At 55.2% G+C, this 21542-nt stretch overlaps 1 protein-coding gene across 1 annotated transcript; it reads left to right on the top strand.

Annotated features, from left to right (window-relative positions):
* Positions 1–671: 671 nt before the first annotated feature.
* Positions 672–6135, top strand: CRABP2 (cellular retinoic acid binding protein 2). Its single transcript, XM_014836948.2, has 4 exons — positions 672–1391; positions 4687–4865; positions 5078–5194; positions 5665–6135. The coding sequence occupies exons 1-4, from the start codon at positions 1322–1324 to the stop codon at positions 5713–5715; spliced, it is 417 nt and encodes a 138-aa protein (XP_014692434.1). The 5' UTR covers positions 672–1321; the 3' UTR covers positions 5716–6135.
* The last annotated feature ends 15407 nt before the right edge of the window (positions 6136–21542 follow it).

Genomic DNA, 21542 nt, shown 5'->3' with positions numbered 1-21542 from the left:
CGGCTTGCGGCCTCGGGTCTCCCGGCCTGTCTCCGAGGCTCCCCGCCCGACCTCCATTTCTGTTTCTCTGTCTCCTGCCCTCTCCACTGGGGTCTCTGCGGGGAGCCGTGCCCTATTCCCGCACCCCCCCCCCGCCCCCGCCTTTGATCTACATCAAAGCCGCTCGCAGAGGGCTCGCCGCTCCTTCCGCCCGTTTTACTGCTCAGAATGGTGACACCTGAGACCCTGCTCCGCCCCTTCCCCGGGCACCCAGCCTCCCTCCAACCCAGGTGGCAGCGCGGCGCGCCGAGGCTCCGCGCCTCTGTCTCCCCCTCCCCTCCCTGCCGCCGACAGCGATCCCCTGGGGGGTCTGGGGAGCCAAGCGACAGAGAAAGCTCCTTAATAAAAAACTCGTGTCAAGTGATTGGCTGTGACCTCTGCCCTCCTCAGCCTCGCGCCCGGGGCTCCTACTTAACCCTTAGATGCCCGCCCAACGCTTGTAAGAGAAATGAGTCTCCCTCGCCAACTTCCAGCGTCCCCAGGCACTACCGGAGCCCGAAATCCAGTGGGGAGTCGGGGGTGGGGGTGGGGTGAGGCCCCCTCCCAGCCTCTTCGAGTCGTTCCGGCAGGGGGCGCTATTGCCCCACTTAGGGGCCTGGCCCCAGGACCCCAGAGCTTCCCAGCCGGTCTCTGAGTTTGGAACGGTCCCACCGGATCCAGTTCAGGCTTCAGTGGAGCCGGAGCTCGGCCGCCCATTCTCTTCCCCAAGCTCCGGCTCGCGAACACTGGTTCACCTGCAGGGGGTGTCCCAGGGTGTCCGGCGCCAAGGAGTCGAGTGCACCGAGTCAGGTTGGGAAGGGGTGGGGAACAGGCGAGACATGACCCTGTGCCTCGGACTGCAGACGTGAGACCCGAGCATCTCCGCCCCCTCCTCTCGGCTGAGAGCCCAATTCAAGCGCTCTCCCTCGGTCTGCCTCCCCACTCACCCACTGGGCCCCTCAGTGAACCCTGGACCCGCCCAAGGGGCTAGATCCAGAGGCCCGGGGATGGGGGAGGGGGGTTGGTGATAATGCAGGGCAGGGGCTCAGGGCCCCCCAGGTGGGGTGGGGGGCGGAGCAGGAGGCGGGGCCACCTCATTCTTGGGCAGGGGCGGGTCCCGCGCAGGGTATAAAAGCTACCCGCGCGGGAGCCCAGGCCAGCTTTGGGGTTGTCCTGGGACGTGTCCTGGTTCCTGAGTCTCACGATCCAGCGAAGGCGGCGGCGACATCTCTTTCGACTAAAAGACTCAGCGTCCAGTGCTCCAGTCGAAGGGTCTAAAGGGACCAACACCGGCACTGCCACCATGCCCAACTTCTCTGGCAACTGGAAGATCATCCGATCGGAAAACTTTGAGGATTTGCTCAAAGTGCTGGGTAAGGAGATTTTAGAGCGCCCGGGAGAGGAGAGGGGCGCAGGAGTTCTCCAAGGTGGATAAGAGAGAGGAAGCGGGGCTGGAATCAGGGCGTGGGAGGCTGGGCTCCTGCATCCCTAAGAAAATGGGCCAGACGCCTGGGTCCCGGGGCATTGGGCCCGGACGCCTAAATCCTGCTTTCTCCGGCTGGGCGCCCACCGATGCCAGCTCCTGTGGTGACTCAGCCTGTGAATCAAGTAGAAACCAGAAGCACGAGGTCGGTATCCCTTGGGTGGGGTGGGTGGGCTCTCTGCAGTTCGGGAGCTGCAAACCCTGCATCCAGGCTTGGATCCCTACCCAACTGAGACCCTCGGAGACATTCCAATCTCCTTCCCCTTGCCTCCCGCCCCCGTGTGCTGGTCTCCACCCACCAAGTGATCCACCACCCCAGGCCCCCTCATCCTCCTTCCTTTCTCCTTCAGTGCTTTCCACTCTGCTCCCCCCAGTCCCCATCTGTGAGACAGATATTCTCCTACAGCGAGCAGCTCCAGAGTCCTAAAATCGCTCTGGATAATTATCACTTTCTTAGATTTCAACAAATGGCTTCGTATGAAATCCCAACACTCCCCCTCCGTTTCCAAAAATCCGAGAGTTCTTTTCTCCCTCCTTCCCTGGAGACAGCTGCAGCCCAGCTGGATGTGTTGGCTAAAGGTGGGGAAAGTTGAACCTACCCAGACTGCCCTTCTCAACTCCTGTGTGCCCTCCCCTGTCTGGGTCAGGGGAGGAAGCCAGTACTGGCTGGGGAGAGTGCTCTGGGAAGAGATGGAGCTTAGTTAAGGGCCCCAGCCACTGGGAAGCCACCTGGGAGCCCTGGAGCCTAAGGGTAAGCATACCCTCAATTCTGGCCTGAACAGAGAGGCTCCAATTGCCCTGGGTTGGGGGGCGCCCTGTGTAGGGCGAGGAGCTGTAGGAGGGAGTCTGGACCTAGGAAGGGTCTGGAATGCTATGTGGAAAGCAGGGATTTCCATCATTCCTTGCTGTTAGTTCTTTTTGCAATCTAACCACAGTATTTCTTGTAGTCATGTCGGTCTTTCTTGCTCTGCCCTTGATGAAATTAGACACAAAGGATGGACGTTTTCCCTTCAGAAAGCCTAGTCGCCATTCCCTCCCCCATCTTCTCTGGATTCTGGCCCCTCTCCCCACTGGATGAGGCAGTGGCCTGGCACACCCCCAGGCCCCAGCTGGAGAATAAGATCCAAAGCCCAACCCTGTTTGTCTGTCTTCAGTCTGTCCTCCCTGCAGGGTCCCTCAGAGCCACGTGCCCTCCTTAGGCCCTGCTGGGGGGCAGATTGAAAACAGACCCGTTAGACAAACACAGTCCTGACTCAGCCAAGGTTGACGGAGCCTGGCCCCAGCTCCACAGGCATCAGAGGCTGGCTGGAGGGGTGTCTCCTCTGAACCCAGCCTTGCCTCCGTGGGAACCTCGGTCCCTTCTCACCCGCCTTTGCCCTATTCAAGGGTCTCTCTCCTGGAGAGGGATGCTCAGGTATTTGGGGGACACCTGTCCCATCCAGTATGATGGTCATGGCACATGGTTAGCAGGTTCTGTCCCTATAACAGGAAAGATGGATGTCAGAGAGCAGGATGAACTTCCCAGGTAGCAGTAGAGAGTGAAGTAGACTTTTTGTCCAAGAAGATGGAGTGGGATGTGTCTCCTCCACCAAGTCACTTGGACCAGGGAACCTCAGGCATTTCTCCCTGGACCCAAGAGATCAGCAGGCAAGAAGCGGTTCCTGGGGCTCCTGAGGGACAGGGCTTCCTCCCTCCCTCTCCCTTCTGTCTGGAATAGAGTGGGTCTGTTCTGGTGCCACGGGGAAAGAGGATTTGTTTCTCTAAGAACCCAGGTCTGTAGGAGGACCAGGGAATCCGGGCTGCATCAGGGGTAGGGGAATCTCGCTGGCCTGGCCCACCCCAGCTTGGCTTCCTCATCCCCACCCATTGCTTCCCTGAAGGGCTCTGCTCCAGTTCAGAATGCAAAGCCAGGTGAATGGTGTGGAGTTTGGACCTGGGCCCTGCCAGAGGGCCTCCCTGCCTGCTCATCTTCCTGTCAGAGGGGTGCTTTCTCCTGGCTCCCCCACCCGTCTTAATAACTGGGGAGCAGAGAAAAGGGATCCAGTCTGGGAAAAGATATGGGGGACAGGCACAGAGACTCTGAATCCACATGAGCTGAATGAAAAGACCTGACTAACTGAGGTGGGGTGGGTGATCCTGGCGTCACGGGCCCATCAAGGGCAGGGAGGAGTGTCCCTCTCTGTCCCTTGCAGGGAGAGGGACATGGGAGCCTTCTAGGAGGGCAGGTGAAGAGGAGTCTGATGCAGGGAACTTTGAGCACCAGCTCTGGCTTTTTCTTTGCCTTCCTTTTATCAGTAAAATAAAGCAACAATAAGAATAGTGACTGTTTCCTGAAAACTCAAAGGTGTGCCTGGCATAGTGTATGCTAGCTCCTAAATACGTATCATCCCATTTGCTAGGCTTTTGAAGAAGCCTAAGGAGGAAGTGAAGAATCTAAGGCTCAGAGAGGTTAAGTAAGCCATTTGCCCAGGGTCACCCAGTCTGCAAGGGAGGCTGAGCCAGGTGGAAATCAGGGCCTAATGGCTCTTATTCTAGAGCCTTTGGCTTCTCCAGGCTCCTGGCCATTCTGTAGAGGGAAGCAGCTGCCTCACTTCTTTCCCTGCTGAGAATCCCTCCTCTTTCTCATTCTGGGGAAGGACAGAGATTGAGCAAATAAAGGCCCACCAGATGGGGGAGGTGGGTAGGGCAGATAGGGAAGTTGCCTCTACTTCCAGGACATGCGTAGTGAGGCCTGGCTGGGGAGAGTCTGCCCTGTGCATGGGCAGGGGGGAAGACACAGTGGCTCTCATGAGCCCACCCCAGCAGATGGTCTTCAGCAGGGTGGATAAAGGGCCAAAAGGGAGGTGAAAAGAGCCAAGGTAAGCCTGCTGCAAGATGCATGCTGGGGGACGAGACTGAGGAGAAGCTGCCTCAGGAACTTGGAGAGTGAAGAGGTGAGACTCGGGGAGCCGACCCAGGCCTACTGACTCATCAAGGTGGAGCTGCAGCCAGAGCAGGACTCCCAGGGGCAGAGCACTGCCTCTCTGCCCCTCCTCCCTACACCCTGCCATCGCCATCGGGCAGGGCTGACCACCTGCCCTCCGCCAGCCACTCCGAGTTGAGCCTGCTCCAGCTGCCCCACTGGGAGGGTGCAAGACTGGTGCCTGGAGCGCCCCTAAAGGTGAACCTCTCCCCTCTCCCTGCAGGGGTGAATGTGATGCTGAGGAAGATTGCCGTGGCTGCAGCATCCAAGCCAGCTGTGGAGATCAAACAAGAGGGAGACACTTTCTACATCAAAACCTCCACCACCGTGCGTACCACGGAGATTAACTTCAAGATCGGAGAAGAGTTCGAGGAGCAGACTGTGGACGGGAGACCCTGCAAGGTGAGTGACAAGAAGAATCCCTCAGGGTCCTCTGGTCTACTGCCCTGCCTCTCAACATGCCACTTTCCAGTCTTTTCCTAGATTCTTTTCTCCATTTCTAGTGGAGAAAGCCCTGAGGTAGTGGTGGTGGGTCAAAGGGGGCCCGTCCCCATCCCTCTCGCTGCATCGTCCCTGCTGTGGGCTCAGCGCATTTGGTCACCTCTTTCTTGCAGAGCCTGGTGAAATGGGAAAGTGAGAACAAAATGGTCTGCGAGCAGAGGCTTTTGAAGGGAGAGGGTCCCAAAACCTCCTGGACCAGAGAGCTAACCAATGATGGGGAGCTGATCCTGGTAAGGCCTGCTTCCTCCCAGCCAAGAGCAAGCCTGTGCTACCTTTGGAGATTTTTCCGGGGCACTCCAGGGTGCAGGAGGCTCAAGGATAACCATGGCTGGTCTCTCACTTCTTTATGGGGCTGCTGGGGAAGGACCAAGCTGTCCCTTGTCCCATATGGTGCCCTTGTGTGAATGCAAAATAGTGTCCCTTCTGTGGGGAGCAAAGGACATGCACTGAGAGGCCCCAGCAGCTCTTCAGGGGAGATCTTCCTGGCTTGGAGAGGAGGATGTAGGACGGACCCCTGGGGCTCTATTGCCATCCTCCCTGCCATGATGCCTGGGCATTTGGGGACCTGCTGTTGCCTGATGGTTCTGAGCCAAGTAGCAGGTTTGAACCTGAAGGCCGAGCAGAGTACCTCCATTCAACCTTTCTCCCCCTAAGCCACAGGAACCAAGGCCTCCCAGGCTAACAACTTCTGTCATTCCAGACTATGACAGCGGACGACATTGTGTGCACCAGGGTCTACGTACGAGAGTGAGTGGCTGTGGGTCCGAGAGCTGCCGGCCCACCGCCAGTCCATGCTCCCTGCTTCGCCACCCTGTGGGCCGCCCCTGCTCCCCATCCCTTGCTTCTAGACTAGCTCTCCCCTCACCCTGGTCACTTCTGGGGATCCTGGGATGCCTCCTGCAGGGCCTCTGCCTTTTCGGCCCCTCCTCCCCTTCTCTACATCAACAAAGAGGATTGCAGGAGCCCAGATCACCCGTTCCTGAATCACTCCCCCCACCCAAATCAGCAGTCCCAGCCCCAAACCAGCCCAGAACACAGTCTCTTTCTGTGCGGGCAGCTGAGGGCCCAAGTGGGAAAGACTGGCCCTCTGGCTTCCACTCTTTGTCCCTGTAGCCTATACCCTGTAGAATATTTATTGGTTAACTTTATTAAAATGTTTTTAAAAACAAAACCTGTCTCTGGCTCATTGGGAAGTGGGTAGGCAAGTCGCCTGAGTTCTGCCTTGCCTCTGAAATGCAGCGAGAGCGCTGAGGTTTCAGCACACGGATGTGAATTACACAGCACCCTTCTCACCACCACCCCTTCATTTGCTGCTGAATCCATGAGCATCACCTCCTCTTCCCCTCCTCCAGCCTCCTTGGTCCCCTGTTCTGACTTCCAAGGTCTCCAGGGCCTGTCCTCCTGACCTCTCAGTGAGGGTGCTGGGCACTGAGGAGCTGATTCCCACGTTCTCCTCCCACATTTCCCATGATGATGACACAGCTTCCTCCTCCTCCTGCAATTGTTCCTTCTTTCTCCTCTAACCTCAATCTGTGGGCGACTCCAGGCCAGGGATTGGCCTCACATGGTTCCAGATGAGCTCATTGATGCCCACAGGCTAGCCTTGCTCCTGCCCAGGTCTCTTGACAAGAGGTCTCGTCCTTCCTGTCAGCCCTCTGTGTCTGAACCGAGCCCATCTTTGCCCTGAGATCCACACACCCTTCTGCCCCGGTTTCTAGATCTTCCAGGCCCCCTGGATCTTCCATCCATCTCCCTGAGCCTCCACACTCAGGTCTACACCATGTCTTCCCAGATTCCATCATGATCTCTTCCATGGCCCTCCTTCCCCCCAGGCCACCACCCTAGACCACATCTTCTCATTGCTCACCTGGTTTTATACAGCAGCAGCTTCTAACTAGTTTGCCCGTTTGGCTCTTTCCATCATCACAGCATCATAGAGGGAAATAAGCACAAGTGCTGGAATAAGAGAGGTTCGAATCAAATCCCGATTCTGCCACTTGCTAAATATCTTGCTCAGACAAGTTATTTAGTTTTTATGAGGCTTAGTTTTTGTTTTGTTTTGTTTTTTAACACAAAATAACGTAATTTAATGGCTTATGTCCCGGGAAGTTTCAGCTGGGTCTGGCTTCAGGTGCAGTTGAATCCAGGGCCTCCAACAAGGTCATCAACCTCCCTCTGCATCCATTCTGCTCATCTCTGTTTCTTTGGTGCGTTGGCCACATTCAATCCTGTTACAGAGGTTTTCTCTAAGTCATGGGAAACCGGCTTCAGATTCCCCAAACTGGCGTGGTTATAGCTTGAGATCCAAAAAGAAGAGGAACTCTCTCCCACGGTCCATATCTTTAACATCCCAGAAGGACTCAGTTTGGTTCTGCTTGGATCACAGGACCACTCCTTGGATGCCTTGCTGTTGGCAGGGCAAAGGGCCCAACGATTGGACCTCACGCCACACCCATGGCCAAGGACTAGGTGGGACACTGTGATTGACAATTTCACCAGAATCCCATGGGCTGGGAAGGAGCACTCTTCCAATGAAGAGGGTTGCTATGAGGCACAGGTTTCTAATATATAAAATAGCAATTTCACATAACCATTACCTCACAAGGATGTTGTAATAGTTAAATAAAACGTCTCATTAAGTACATAGCACTTAGCAATAGTAAGTCCTCAAAAAATGATGATCCTACCTCTCTGATCCACCGGCCGTGAAGCTGCCCGGGGGGATCCTCCAAAACATAAATTTTATTATGTCAGGGCCCTGTTTAAAAAAAACAATGAGGAGGGCCGGCCCGGTGGCACATCGCTTAAGTACCCACATTCTGCTTTGGCAGCCCGGGGTTCGCCGGTTCGGATCCCAGGTGCGGACATGGTACCACTTGGCACGCCATGCTGTGGTAGGCATCCCACAAATAAAGAAGAGGAAGACAGGCACGGATGTTAGCTGAGGGCCAGTCTTCCTCAGCAAAAAGAGGAGGATTGGCAGCAGTTAGCTGAGGGCTAATATTCCTCAAAAAAAAAAAAAAATTAAAAAAAAAAATGAGGGGCTGGCCCCGTGGCCGAGTAGTTAAGTTCATGCGCTCTGCTTTGGCGGCCCAGGGTTTCACCAGTTCATATCCTGGGTGTGGGCATGTCACCACTCATCAGGCCATGCTGAGGCAGCATCCCACATGCCACAACTAGAAGGACCCACAACTAAAAATATACAACTATGTACGGGGGGGCTTTGGGGAGAAGAAGGGAAAAATAAAATCTTTAAAAAAAAACAAGAAACAAAACAAAAACCTTAGTTGTAGCCCTTCTTTTTGTTCAGAATAAAATCCAAACTGGAATCAGAGGCCCTACCCCTTCCTGCACTGCTCTTCCAGGCAGGCCTCTGCTCCAGCCTCCCCACCCGGTCCGCCATCCTCCTGCCCCTTGGCACCCAGTGCTTCTCCAAAGCTGAGCTCCCTGCCTAGCCTGGAGCGGCCTCTTCCTCCATCAGTGCTGACAGTCAGTGGTCACGCTTTGCAGCCACCGTGTCAGCGGGTGAGCCTCCTCTCCCTGCAAAATTAAGGTGCCCTGGGGCCAGGGCCTCTGCTCCTGCCCAATGAGAGGCCACACGCTGCAGCTGAGGGTCAGGGCCAGGGAGTGGGGAGACAGTGTCCAGAGTCCCTGCACAAGTGAGTTCCCTCTCTGAGCATGGGGTGGGGAAGGTGAGGGGCTCTTTCACTTAGTCATCCAACTATTCTTTTCTTTTCTTTTGGTGAGGAAGATTGTCACTGAGCTAACATCTGTGCAAGTCTTCCCCTACTTTGTACGTGGGATGCCACCACAGCATGGCTCCATGCATGGTGTAGGTCTATGCTTGGGATCTGAACCCATGAACCCTGGGCCACCAAAGCAGAGCCTGCGAACTTAACCACTACACCACCAGGCTGGCCCCCAACCATTGTTTTCTGAGAGCCCCCTAGGAGCTGGGCACCCTGCTAGGTGCTGGGATCACAGAAAGGAATAAAACAGACAAGACTGCCCTCATGGAGCCTGTGGCGAGCCGGGGGTGGGGGACAGAATTTTTGTGGGGAAAGACTGATGATTGCAAAATAAATGCACCAATAAATACATAGCTGCATATCATGCAGGTGCTATGAAGGAAAAGGGGAGCAGAGGGAAAGAGCAGGATAGAGAAGACTGCATTTGGATTGGAGGTGAGCAGCAGTGTCGGTGTCGGGAGGGGAGATGTTCTGGAGGACAAAGCACTTGGGTGGGGCCTGAAGGACTTAATGGGGGAGAGCAGAGGAGAAGGTGCTCCAGGGAGCGAGAACCACAGGGTAAAGCTCTGAGGACAGTCTGGGCTATCCAATGTCCCATGGCCAGTGCAGGACAGCTTGAGGCTGGATCGTGCAGAACCTGAAGGCCACACTAAGTATTTCTTATTCTATTCTAAGAGCAATGAGAAGCCACTGAAGGATTTTAAAAAGGGGGTGCCATCCCATTTGTGTTTTTAGGAGTTCCCTCTGGCTGCTAGGTGGAGATGGATCAAAGAAAAGAGCGAGCAAAGGAAGAACCAGCAGGAGGCTGTTGAGATGCTCGGGCAGAGAGTGGAGAGAAATTCAATGGAGGGTGCAGACTCTGTGATGTATTAGAAGGGATGTGGGGGTGGGGTGAGGGAAAGGGAGGTGCCAAGAATGGCTCTCTGGCTTTGGTCACCAGGTGGCTGGTGGTACTGTTTTCAGAAATGGAAAAATGAATCAGGCTGGGCTTTCTGGATGTCAGTTTTTGTTTGTTTCAATCCAGAAGAACCCTAACTTCTCAGCCTGAGCCCTCGCTTCATCTCCTTTCTGCATCATCTCTTGTCCTCTCTCCCTACCCTTGACTCCAGCTCCGTGTGACCCCGTCCAGGCTGCTGGCTCCCCAACCTGCCCTTCCCACTTTAACCTGACTCCCCACTCTCATCCTGGAGCGATGCCCTCCCCGCCCCCTTTCCAGGCCCTGGTGGCTGGGGTGTTGTCTGTCAGTTTGTTCTCAAAGCATCTGCCTAGTGTATTTCTTCCTGGAAAAAATTGTTGAGAAGGGTAGAGAGAAGAGGCTTATTTCTTTTTCAGGAGGTCCCTGAGGGCAGGGACTGGGTCTCGCTCATCAGATTGGGGGCTCCCTAAAGGCAGTGGCTGTGTGCCCCCTGAGACTGGAGCTTCCTGTGGGCAAGGGCAGGGCCCTTCCCCCTGGTTCTGCTTCTCCAGGACTTCCCTGCCTGCTGGCCAGCCTGAGGTGAGAGGGAAGTTACAGTCCAGAGCCCAGACATTGGATCAGGGAGGGGCCACCTCACCCAGCTTCCCCTTCACCCTGAAGGCCTTGGGCTCCTTTTCCGTTACCTGGGCCTTTATCACTCAGCAGTGCGTGTGGGAGAAAATGCACAGGAGCCCCTCTTCCCCTCCTGCATCCTGAAAATTCTGTGAGATCTCTGCTCTGTGGACACTCTTCTCTGAAATCCAAGCTTCTCAGACCCCAAGCACAGGAGAAGGCGAAAGAGAGGCCTGGACCACTTGGCCCCCAGTCCTGTGAGGGCAGGAGCACGGAGGGCCAGAGAGGGCAGGAGGGCAAAGACGAGGCAGGAGGCATGCGTGATTCTCCTCTAGGGTTGGGGGCTGACAAACAAGGCAGGGATTCTAACAGGCACTATGAGAGTCTGTGCCAACATCTTAGGGAAACCGAGGCATGCACACACATCTACCCAGGAGACAGGAGAATGAAGCTGAAAGAAAGGCCCAGCAATGTTAAAAGCAAGAGATTCATGGGGCTGGCCCTGTGGCCAAGTGGTTAAATTGGCGCACTCCGCTTCGGCGGCCCGGGGTTTCACCGGTTTGGATCCTGGGCACGGACATGGCACCGCTCATCAGGCCATGCTGAGGCGGCATCCCACATAGCACAACCAAAGGCACTCACAACTGGTATATACAACTATGTACTGGGGGGCTTTGGGGAGAAGAAGAAGAAAAAAAAAAGAAGATTGGAAACAGTTGTTAGCTCAGGTGCCAATCTTTGAAAAAAAAAGAGAGAGATTCAGGGCACAGCTGAGACAAGAGGGGAGAAAGCCCAGGGTGAAGCCCAGGGCCCGGGGGGCTCACTCAGAGGTCCCCAGAACCCAAGGGTAACTCCATGCCTATGTGTGGCAGGAAGAGCTGAGTTACAGGAATCCACATGGGACGGACTGGCAGAGTGGGGCCAGAGACAGGAAGCCCTGAGAGAGAGAGAGAGAGAATGAGAGAGAGAGAGAGAGAGAGAGAGAGAGAGAGAGAGAGAGAGAGAGAGAGACTGGGCTGGGCTGGGAGGGGAGGGGAGGAAAGGGAGGAGACTGCGGGAGGGGGACGCAGAAGAAAAAGGGGACAGGGAAGGAGAGGAGAGCCCGACAGAAGAAGGAAGACTGAGATACTCAGGAGGAGAGGAGGAGGGGGAAGAGAGAGCCCCAGGGTTGGAGGTCAGAGGAGAGGGGGCTTGCTGGTCAGGCCCTCTGACCCCAGGTCCCGACAAAAGGCAGCCTAAGGACTGCCACAGGCACAAGATGGACGGGCCTGGGGCCGCCAGGCCTTTTGTGTCGGGGGATGAAAGGGAGCAGGCTCTGAGGAGAGTCCGCCAGGGTCCCCCACCTCTTGTTGGCTTCCCTGCCTCTCCCCACAGTGACCTCAGGAGCCTTCAAACGTTGGTGGGGGGCCAGGCGGCGGTAGGGGAGAGACTAGGGGGGCGGAGAGGAGGAGCTAAGTCCAACCAGGGATTTCTCCTGGCTGGGCCAGTCATACCTGAGAAAGATGGGGGACAGGGTAAGGGACGGGGGTTGGGGGGGACGGGACTAGGGGGTCCTTCAGTCTATGTAGAAAGTGAATCAGTCATATGCAAATAAGATGCAAACGCAATGCCCAGGAGGCCCAGCAGAGGTAGTTGAGATTTGTTGTTCTAGTGAGGGTCAGGGGTCCCCTGGTCGGGTCCTCCCTCCTCTCCTTCAGGCCTGCCCCTGCCCTCCTGACCTCTTGGCTTCTTCCTGCCCCTATACCCGTTGGCGCTGCCAGTCGAGAAACCAGTTCTGTTCCTGCCCTGGATAAGGATCTCTGGGCTGGGCTCTTCCCAGGCAGTGGCAGAAACCTGGCAGGCTGACAGCACCCCCGCCCCCTGCCTGGGCTGCCCAGATCTCCCCCCTCCAGGAACCCTTCCCCCAGGCGGCCCAGCCCCTTCCTCACCATCTCTCCCACGGTCCAGTACCACCTTCCTTCGGCCCCTGGCCAGAACCCCGTGTGTGCTGTCTGGTCTTCGTCTCCCTTGCTTCAGGGTAAGCTTTGTAGCTCTTACAGAAGGAGGGCACCTGGAGGAGCCCCCTTCCTCTCCATTTAGCTCCAGCCCCCAGGGAGTGCCTGCTATGTCTAACCCCCTTCTCTTCCAATGACACCGGGACCCTCTAGAGGGCGTTGCCCAGCCCTACTCCCACTGGAAGACAAGTTCTCAGAATAGCCTGCAGGAGGCCGGGTCCCTCCTTTGGCTTTTTCCCTGGGTGTCCCAGAAGCCAAGCCCTCTCCTCCCAGCCCCACTCCTGCTTCCCATCAGATGGGCGTTTGCCTGAACCACCTCTGCCCCTCCCCCCAGGCTCCCCACAGGGCTGACAATGGCTCACCCGCAGCAGGGTCAGCCCCTTGCCCAGGCACTGGCACGGAAGGGGGTAGGGTGAGATGGGGTTAACCCCACTTAACCCCGGCCCCTGGTCTCCTCTTGTACCATCATTCATTTCCCATGACATTCTGGTCCCTTTCCCATCCCTTGGAGCTGCAGCCCCCCACTCCTCCAACTAGAAGGGACTTTAAAAGGTCATCTCCTCCATTCTTCTGCCTCCCCATCAAATGACTGCCTGAGTTCTGCCCCTGCCCAGCACCCGGAAACCTCAGACTGCTCCTTGTTCCTGTCCCAGCCTGCCACAGGGTTGGCCAGCTTCTCCCAACTTCGCCCAGAGATCCAGACACTTGGTGGGGACATGGACAAAGCAGAGAGGTGGGCAGTTCTGGCAGCCATCAGGGGAGATCTGGAGGAGACGGGACTTGGGCCTCAACTCCCACCCCCAGCCCCTGAGGTGACCAGGTGTGTCAGGCCAGCCCGGGATTCAAGCCTGTGACTCAGGCTGCAGCAGCCTGACAGCTGCATAGTCCTGAGCAACAGCCCTCCCTTCGGGTGCCCCGAAGTGGAATCTTAGAAGCTGGGAATTCTAGAACCAGAGAACAGGGTCCCAGAAGGAAGGGCCCTCAGGGATCACACCTCTCCTTCGTTTGAGAGGAAACTGAGGACCAGAAAGGGGTGTGGCCCACTTGGGGGGGGGGGTCACTCAGGCAGCAAGGAAATCACTGGTAACATAAGGGGGCTGCTTGGGTTCAGTACAAACCAGCGTGGTCCCAACAGGTGTCAGCCGGACCCCTCCACATCCTCTTTCTCTCTGGCGAGGGGAGTGGGCTCTTCACTGTGTGGAGAAATGTCAGTCTTCCCCATCGTTTGTCTTCCATCTCACATCCTGGAGTGGGACAAGTCCGTGCCCCTCACTGGGCCTCTCTCCTCTCCTTCTGGGCTGCAGATTATGATGCCAGGACAGGTGTGCGGCCCTTCAGGCTCAGGTGGGGGATTATGGGCTAAGGTTTCAGCAGGAGCTTAAAGGCAGGGGGATCCTGGGCTCAGCCCAGAGCTGCCTAGGGAGGGAGAGCCACCCTCCCCTGACCCCACCTGGAGGAGGGACACCAGAGCTTCCAGAGGCCTGAGCCAGTGCCAATCCACCTCAGCCCGCGTGGGGATGTGCCTGAATATAAGAAAACCCAAGGCCGGGTCATCCCCGACGTGGGTCTCATGGGGCACAGACATCGTCACTGTTTTCAGGGGTACCTACAAAGGCAGGACCCAGGCCCAGGCCCAGCTTAGGTCATATTGGCAGCATTTATTCCCTCGACGAACATTTACAGAGTGTCAACTATGTGCCAACACTGTGGTGAGCAGGACCAGTGCCATCCCTGACACAAGAGCTCTCACCCGTCCTCCGTCCACCAGCCATTGAGGAAATAGTCCCAGAGCTCCCACTATGTGCCGAGCCCATCATTCCCGCCCCTCCCCCTCAGTTCCAGCACCAGGGCTGGACCTCCACAGCAAGCTCTGGGGGCCCGAGGTATTGAGGAGCGACCTCTCTCGCGGCACTGGCCTCCGCCATCCTCAGCCCGCCCGGGGCCTCAGCTCTAGCCCTTTTCCTTGCTGCTGCGTGTAGAGGCTAAATCTTTTAGTGAAACTTTCCTGTAATTGTCCTCCTGTCTTCACAGCCCCTGACTCAGAAATCAGCCAAGGAACTGCGGAAACACAGAGGCAGAAAGGTGATGTCATCCTGTTCAGCAGCCTGTCTCAGGGCAAGAACGTGTGCCACAACCCAGCTGAGCCCCAGGACTTAACAGAAGGAGAGATTCCACCCTTCCACAACCCTCTCTGGCTCACTCCTTCCCATGGCCCGCATTTCTCCAGGGAAGTCCTTCCTGAGGGCTAACTTAAGTGCCTCCTGCTGTAGCTTCAGCTCCTCACAGGGATGGAACCCAGAGGACACACTAGGTGTGTCCTCAGGGACTGGTAGGGGAGTAGTGTGGGTGCAACCAGGTGGGGCCACTTTCTCCACATCTCTCATCTTTCTTTTCTTTTTCTCTTCTCCACCCCTCATTCTCTTCCTTTCCCTCCTCTCTCTTCAGTCCCCCACTCCAGCTCCTGGCTGGGAGCCAGCATTGTTCCTGCCTGGCTGCGGGCTCCCCTTCTCCTTCCCTCCCTGCCCTCTCCAGCCAGCCCAAGGGGCACCAGCCTGCCCAGTCCCTGCTAAGCAGTAGCCCCAGGCTGGGATGGAAGGAGACCTTTCTGCTCCCATCCTCTGCTTCCACATCATTCTGCCCTTCCAGTCCCCACTGATGGCCTCCACCCTGACATAGAAGGCCAAGGAGCTTGGGTTACTTAGGGCCCTTGGTTATTTTTAATGCCACCAGCTCAGAAGATAAATATACCTCCACCTGCCCCCAGCTGCCCCAGACAGACCGACACCCCCTCCAGATCCCCTCCTTCCCCACCATTTATCCAGTCTCCTAAGTCTTGACTGGTCTCTAATGCCTTCTCTTCACATTCCCTCTTAGTGGGTCCCCCTCCACACAGGACTCCCAGCAGGAAGATAGCTTGACCCCCAAGTCCCATAGAAGAGGTGGGAGGTGTCCTGGTGTCCTGGCTCAGGTGAGAGCGGTTCCCCTGCAGATGGCAGGGGCTGGGGCAGAACTCAGAAGGTCCTGAGGGGGAGGCGCTGGACCAGCTCCTGCAGGTTGATCTGCCTTCTTGACCCCCGTCTGGGCCCTGGGGCCCCCCTCCTGCTTGGCCAGAGGAGGAGCTGGTGGTCAAGAGCCCACTGCCTCCTCCTCTCCCTTATCCCACTCCACTTCTGTTGGATCCCATCATGCAGGCAAGTTCTTCCTGGAATTAACTTCCAGGCCTCTTGCTTTGGCCCAAAGAATCCCCTGGCAATCATTCAGGGCGGGAACTGCAGCTCTCCAGGGAAGACAGAAGAAGGACTCGGAGATCAAGATGGGTTGTTGTTCATTCCTAGATTGTTGGAGTCCCCAGGGTTGAAGAAGCCACCAGGGTCCTCTAGGACAGATCCCAGAACGAATCACCCTACAGTGGGTTAGCTAGTCTGTGCACCGACAACAGGACGCTCGCTCCCTCTGGTGGCCACCTGCTCCAGTACAGTCACAAACCTTGTGACCATCTCCTTTGTCTGGGCTGCCTCTGGGCCCTATGGCTTCCACCCATCAGGCCTGGTTCTGCTTCCTGGATCCACACAAGAAAAGTCTGAGCCCTTTTACCCAACAGCCCTTCAGACACTTAAGATGACCCCACCCTCGGTATTTATTTTGAAATTTTTCATGTACTCTGTCAGTAAAGAATTCTGTTACACACAGTGATGTACCTCTCCAGCCCTCTTGCATCTCCTTCCTTCTCTCCAGAGGGAACCACTATCCTTTCCTTTATCTTTATCACTATTTTGCCTTCAAAAATATTTTTACTACATATGCAGGTATCTTCAAATAACATATTGTTTTGCAGGGGTTTGAACCTCTAAAGAATTGGAATCTGCAGGTTGCTTTTCCTTCTGAACATGATCTTCATGAGGTTCATCCACGTTGATGCGTTTCCACAGTTGTATTGAATGAACACACCTCACGGTTGTGAGAAATTTAAAAACCTGACCCAACCAAGACGATGTGGAACAATGGGAACTCTGTGCACTGTGGAGAGTAAACTGATATGCCCGCTTTAAAAAAATGATGTGGCCATATCCAGTGGCTGTGAAGATGTGCATGCCCTCTCACCAGCGATTCCCTCCCAGATGGCGCCGGAGAGAAAGGCACACACCTGTGCACCAGGAGCCCCGGGTACGACTATTCACGGTGGCCTGGGTGGTCACGGCCCAAACACCTCTACATCATTCACTCATTTATTCGTTTCACAAACATTCACTGAGCTCCTGTTGAGGACCAGGCACTGGGAATTTGGACCGGACAGACTGGGTCCCTGCCCTCACAGACATGAGCTCTCCATGCTCAGGTGGGGCGAGTATGATTGTCCCCATCTTATAGGTAAGGAAGCTGAGAGTCAGAGAGGTTAAGAGTCTCTCCAGGACACAAACTCGGGTCTGGCTCCAGAGCCTGTGCTCACAACAGCCTTGCCACACTGCCTCCAGGTGCCTGGTCTGTCAATGGGCACACTACAATGTGTCTGTGCCCTCTTTCCATGGGGTGTGGTCAGACCAGCGTGGGGTTAGACAGTCAGTCAGCAAACACCTGATGGAAGCTCAGTGTGGCGAGGGTCTCGAGGTATTGCCAAACACAGACCTCCCCTCCAGCTTCCTCCCTGATATTCCTGCCCAGCCCAACTCTAGCCCCCTAATCCCAGCTCCAGTCTAGCCCAAGCTGGCCTTCCTCTGTCCACTTCTCCCCAAAACTGGATGGGTGGGTGGTGGAAGGATAGAAAGACTTGATTTTACCCAAAGGAGAGGGTTTGAGCCCAGTGGTCATCTCCTGGCTCCGTGTAGCCTAAGATGTCCCTGAGTTAGATGCTAGGAGAAGCATGAGGGACAGTAGCGATTAAAGACTTCCCTCCCAGGTCTTTAATCTCTGACTCATCCTCTGACTACCCCCCATCATCACCTTCTTTCTCAGAGACAAAGAGGTGCAGGCTGAGTCAGAACTCTGAATTCAAGTTCTAGCTGTGTGATCTTGGATAGGTTACTTAACCTCTCTGAGTCATTTCCTTAGGTGGAAAACCATGGATGATAATGAGCTAATATTATCTGCCTCACTGTGTAAATCTTAGTTTTAAAAATCTAGTTTCCTGGGGAATAAAGCCTTTCTTGAGGCAATAGCAGCCCCTGGTGGCTGTGTCCTAAGGCAACCCCCTTCTACTTTCTGCAGAGTGTGGACCTGAACTGAGTCAGGAGGTGGGCAGGTTGCCTCTTTGCAAGTTGCTCATCAAAACCACAGACCCAGAGGGCCAGAGATAGAAGAGAACAGCTCATGGGTCTGTGCCCATACCCTCCCTCACTGAACGACCCCCTCCATGCTTCACCTCCTCCCTTATCCACCTCACCCGTGCGTCATGCTTCTAAATCTGACCCCAGCCCTGCACATGTTCCCATGCCACCATCCCTCCCCGTCCCTAAGGCCAAGCCACACATGTGAGTCTTCCCCGTCCACACCCTCCACCCCTGGAACTGATACCTCCTAAATATTCTCACATCTCTTCCCTCCTCTCCACCCCTAGATTTGAGTCTCATCACCTTGAACCCTGATGGTGGCCACTGCCTCCTGACTGGCCATCCTGCCTGTCCCCCACCCCACCCCAGTCCTCCTCAGTGATCTTTCTAAGCTGCAGATCTGTCCAGGTTACCCTTCCATTGAGGTGAAATCCCTTCCACGGTTCCTCATGGGAAAGGCCCGAACATACCCACTCTGCCGCCCCCTTTGGCCCCTGCCCTGTTCATCACGCCTCTCTACCTGGATCACACGCTATGGCTCCCATGTCTGTCCTCCAACATGCCCATCCTTGAGGATGGGGCTCCATATTACTCATCTTTGATTCCTTCAAAACATTTATTTGGTGCCTACTGTGAACCTGGCAGTCATGAGGTGCTTTAAAAGTATTATTTGAATAAATTAATGAGGAAACCAAGACCCAGAGAGGTGAATTGACTAGTCCACGGTTGCAGAGAGACGGGGCTCTTTGTGCAACGCTTTCCCACCTCACTGTGCCGTCCTTCAACCCCTCCACCCAGGATGGAGCATGGGGAGGCCATCTGCCCTGCTGTGCACGCGAGGGAAAGGAGGAGGCAGCAAAGGCAGCCCCATTACCCCTCCAGCTGGGAAAGGAGAAAATGAAGAGACACGGAGCATTTCTGCTGCCCAGCCCCAGACCAGCTCCAAGCCTCCCTCGTGTGGATGGCGAAAAGCAGGAGGGGAAAGCAGAGGCCAGCCAGTACCCAAAGCTCTGAGGCCAAGGCCGGACTTCCCAGGAGGGGTGCCTGGGCCCCCTGTCTGCTCTGCTGATCACTTCCTCGGCACCAGCTGCCTCCCTCTCTCTGCTTCACCAGATCTCTTCGCACAGAGCTTCCCAGAGTTGTTGTCCCTCCTACCATCTGGTCTCCATGCTGCCTACTTCCCCCTTCCCATCTCTTTTCTTGTTGTCACAAGGCTTGTGACTCCTTGCTGACTTTTCCCTTTGCACACAAGTCCAGCAGGACCCATCTAGCTGGGGAGTGAAGGGCAAGAGAAAAGGGGAACAGGGAGATGAACATAGGGGCTAAGTAAGGGATGGAGTGACGAGACAAGAGTGACCTCCTAGCCCCTCCCTGAACCCCTGCATTATGAGGCAATGAAAGTAGGGGATAGGGGAGGTAACAAAAATGGAAGGTTTAGATGTCTCTGCCCACCACCCACAATACCGTTCTGTGCATCTCCCTCCCCTGTCCCTTAAGGACATTTTGGCAGGTCCCTTCTGAGGCTGCTTTCTCCTCTGCAGGAGGCAGGAGGAAACAGGAGTGCATGCCACTCACCTGGTGCCACAGTCAGCCTCCATCAGATGCGGATCTCCCTTAGGGGTGGTGATGCCTGAAGCCTGCTGCCCCATGGGGGCTCCTTTCACGGAGTCCTCTTGGCCCACAGAACCTCCCCTGTCCTTCTCTGTGGCCCCTTCTATTCCTGGTATCTCTCTCCAGGGTCTGTTTCCCCTGCTGAGTCAGGCCCAGAGGGCAGACGAGCAAGCCCCCTGCTCTAAAGGACAGCTGCCTAGGAGTGGACACCAGTGGGTCCTTCAGGCAGACCCCAACCTTGGGAAGTCGTTCCCTAGGAAGCCCACACCCACTCGCCTTGGTGGGCATCGACCTTCCCTCTGAGCAGAGGAGGGGGAAGCCACAGCCTGCCCTCAAGGGCTGGCCGCCCCGCGCTCCAGTGCGCTGCACACTCCTTCTTCACACTCGGCCTGCCTTCTCTCAAGCAGACTGGGGCAGGGGTAAGACCTGTGGAGGGGGTCTGCCAACTTTCTTTAGGATGTGTGTGGTACTTAGAGGCTATTATTTTTAATTTTGGAGCTTAGCTTCAATCTTGAGACATGAGTTGATTCAGAAAGTCTTCATCAAACATTATTCCAAGCCCTCTTACCCTCTGGTCATCTTCCTCTGGGATCAACTCCAAACCATCAGTGTCTCTCTTAAAATACAGTGTCCTCCAGGTGTGGAGGGCAATGGGAATGTCACCACCTCTGATCTGGACACCTTCTATCTACTAACCACTTACCTCCTTTTTCCTTTTCCAGGCTGCCACTTCACTGTGTTGGTTTGTAACAAGCTTGTGGTCCTCTAAAACTCCCAGGTTTTCTTCACTAGATATGTTCTATTCTTCACTCTTCCATTTTTATGCTGTTGGGTTTTTTTTTTTTTAAAGATTTGCACCTGAGCTAACATCTGTTGCCAATCTTCTTTTTTTCTTCTTCTTCTTCATCTTCTTGTCTTCCCAAACCCCTCCAGTACATAGTTGTATATTCCAGTTGTGAGTGCCTCTGGTTGTGCTATGTGGGACGCCGCCTCAGCATGGCCTGACAAGCGGTGCCATGTCTGCGCCCAGGATCCAAACCTGTGAAACCCCAGGCTGCCAAAGCAGAGCGTGCGAACTTAACCACTCAGCCACAGGGTCATCACCGTTGGGTTTTTTTTAAACCAAAAGCAGAATTTTACATTTATGCCTTTAAATGTCATCTTCTTCTATTCCGTTGAAATCTAACCCTCAGTTCTTGCATAATCTCTAGATTTGATAATACAGTTTCCACATTTTCATTCAGGTCTTTAATAAAAACTTGTAGTAGTCAGGACGAAGGACAGAACCCCACGGGGCAGCCCCCAGGGCCCTCCTCAGCTCACTCAAAGACATCTCTGGGGACGGCTACTGGACTGTGTATCCACCACTGTAGTCTCACATGGCCCACGTGTCCTGGGCCCAGGGACACAAGAAGTGCAGCCAAAGGCCTCATAAAAATCCCAGTAATCCAGTGCAAGCCCCAGGGGAGGAGAGGAGGCCACTTGGCCCACCGTGTGCCCATTGAGGGCCTGCTGGCCTCCATGGAGGGCCTCAGTTTCCTCAGTTTTTCATTGCTTCAAAAGTCAGTTATCTTTTCAGAATCTGCTGGTCATTAATGTTGCTCCACCAGGTTGTGGTTGCTAGAACCCACTTTCTCCTGCCTTAGGAAAATCAGGACCATACTCTTCCACATTCTAGATCATCTGTGCTCCCCATGATCCTCAAATCTCACCGCAACTGGTTCACGGGAGGAGAGTTTGCTCCAGCTTCATGACGTTCATGGTGATCGTCCTCAGAAAGCCTCTGTACAAAGACTTCCCCTACCTGGTCTTGCTTGATCCTCAGGACAAACTTATGGGGATGGGTAAGTATTAACTCTCTTCACCAAACAGGTAAACTGAGGCTCACTTAGAGAAATTATGTGACTTGCTGAAGGTCATTCGGCTAGAAAGTGCCAAAGTCAGACTCAGTGCTCTTTGCATGAAACACAGTGCCAAATGGCTGTCCTCTGGGTGAGAGAGAGGGGTCCAGCAGAGAAATTCCCCTCCCCAATGCCACCCCACCTCTCCAGGGGACCCCCTCAAGGATCCAAGAGGATCTCAAGTATTCAGCATCCCTCTCCCCACAGCCAGGAAGTGAAAGAGGAGGGAGAGAGCCAAAGTCAGCTCTCCTGGACACAATTCTTGGGAACCCCCAGCCCAAACCAAACAGCAGGACTTGTGAGGTAATGTGAGGATGGAGAGGACTCAGCCTCTGGTCTGCACTAGCTCGCGGTCAATCCCCCCCTTCCACACCCGCCGGCCCCTCCTTGGCCTCCATTCCAAATATTGAGTGAATTCCAAAGTCCAGTTGGCCTGGGGACCGAGGCCTGGGTGGACAGATGACCCCACCGGGTCATTATAGATATAAAACCCTCTCCATTCCCTGTGCTCCCCAGCTCTCTGTGGACACC

This window comes from Equus asinus, chromosome 25, assembly GCF_041296235.1.
Source record: "Equus asinus isolate D_3611 breed Donkey chromosome 25, EquAss-T2T_v2, whole genome shotgun sequence".
Lineage (NCBI taxonomy): Eukaryota > Metazoa > Chordata > Mammalia > Perissodactyla > Equidae > Equus > Equus asinus.
The sequence above is the reverse complement of the archived record's forward strand: the minus strand, read 5'-3'. Positions and strand labels throughout refer to the sequence as shown.

What these genes read in the sequence shown, in the direction of transcription:
- CRABP2 (XM_014836948.2), top strand. Translation starts at nt 1,322, where the DNA reads ATGCCCAACTTCTCTGGCAACTGGAAGATCATCCGATCGGAAAACTTT. An exon ending in GGATTTGCTCAAAGTGCTGG is followed by an intron (nt 1,392 to 4,686) that starts GTAAGGAGATTT and finishes CTCTCCCTGCAG; the next exon opens with GGGTGAATGTGATGCTGAGG. An exon ending in ATGATGGGGAGCTGATCCTG is followed by an intron (nt 5,195 to 5,664) that starts GTAAGGCCTGCT and finishes CTGTCATTCCAG; the next exon opens with ACTATGACAGCGGACGACAT.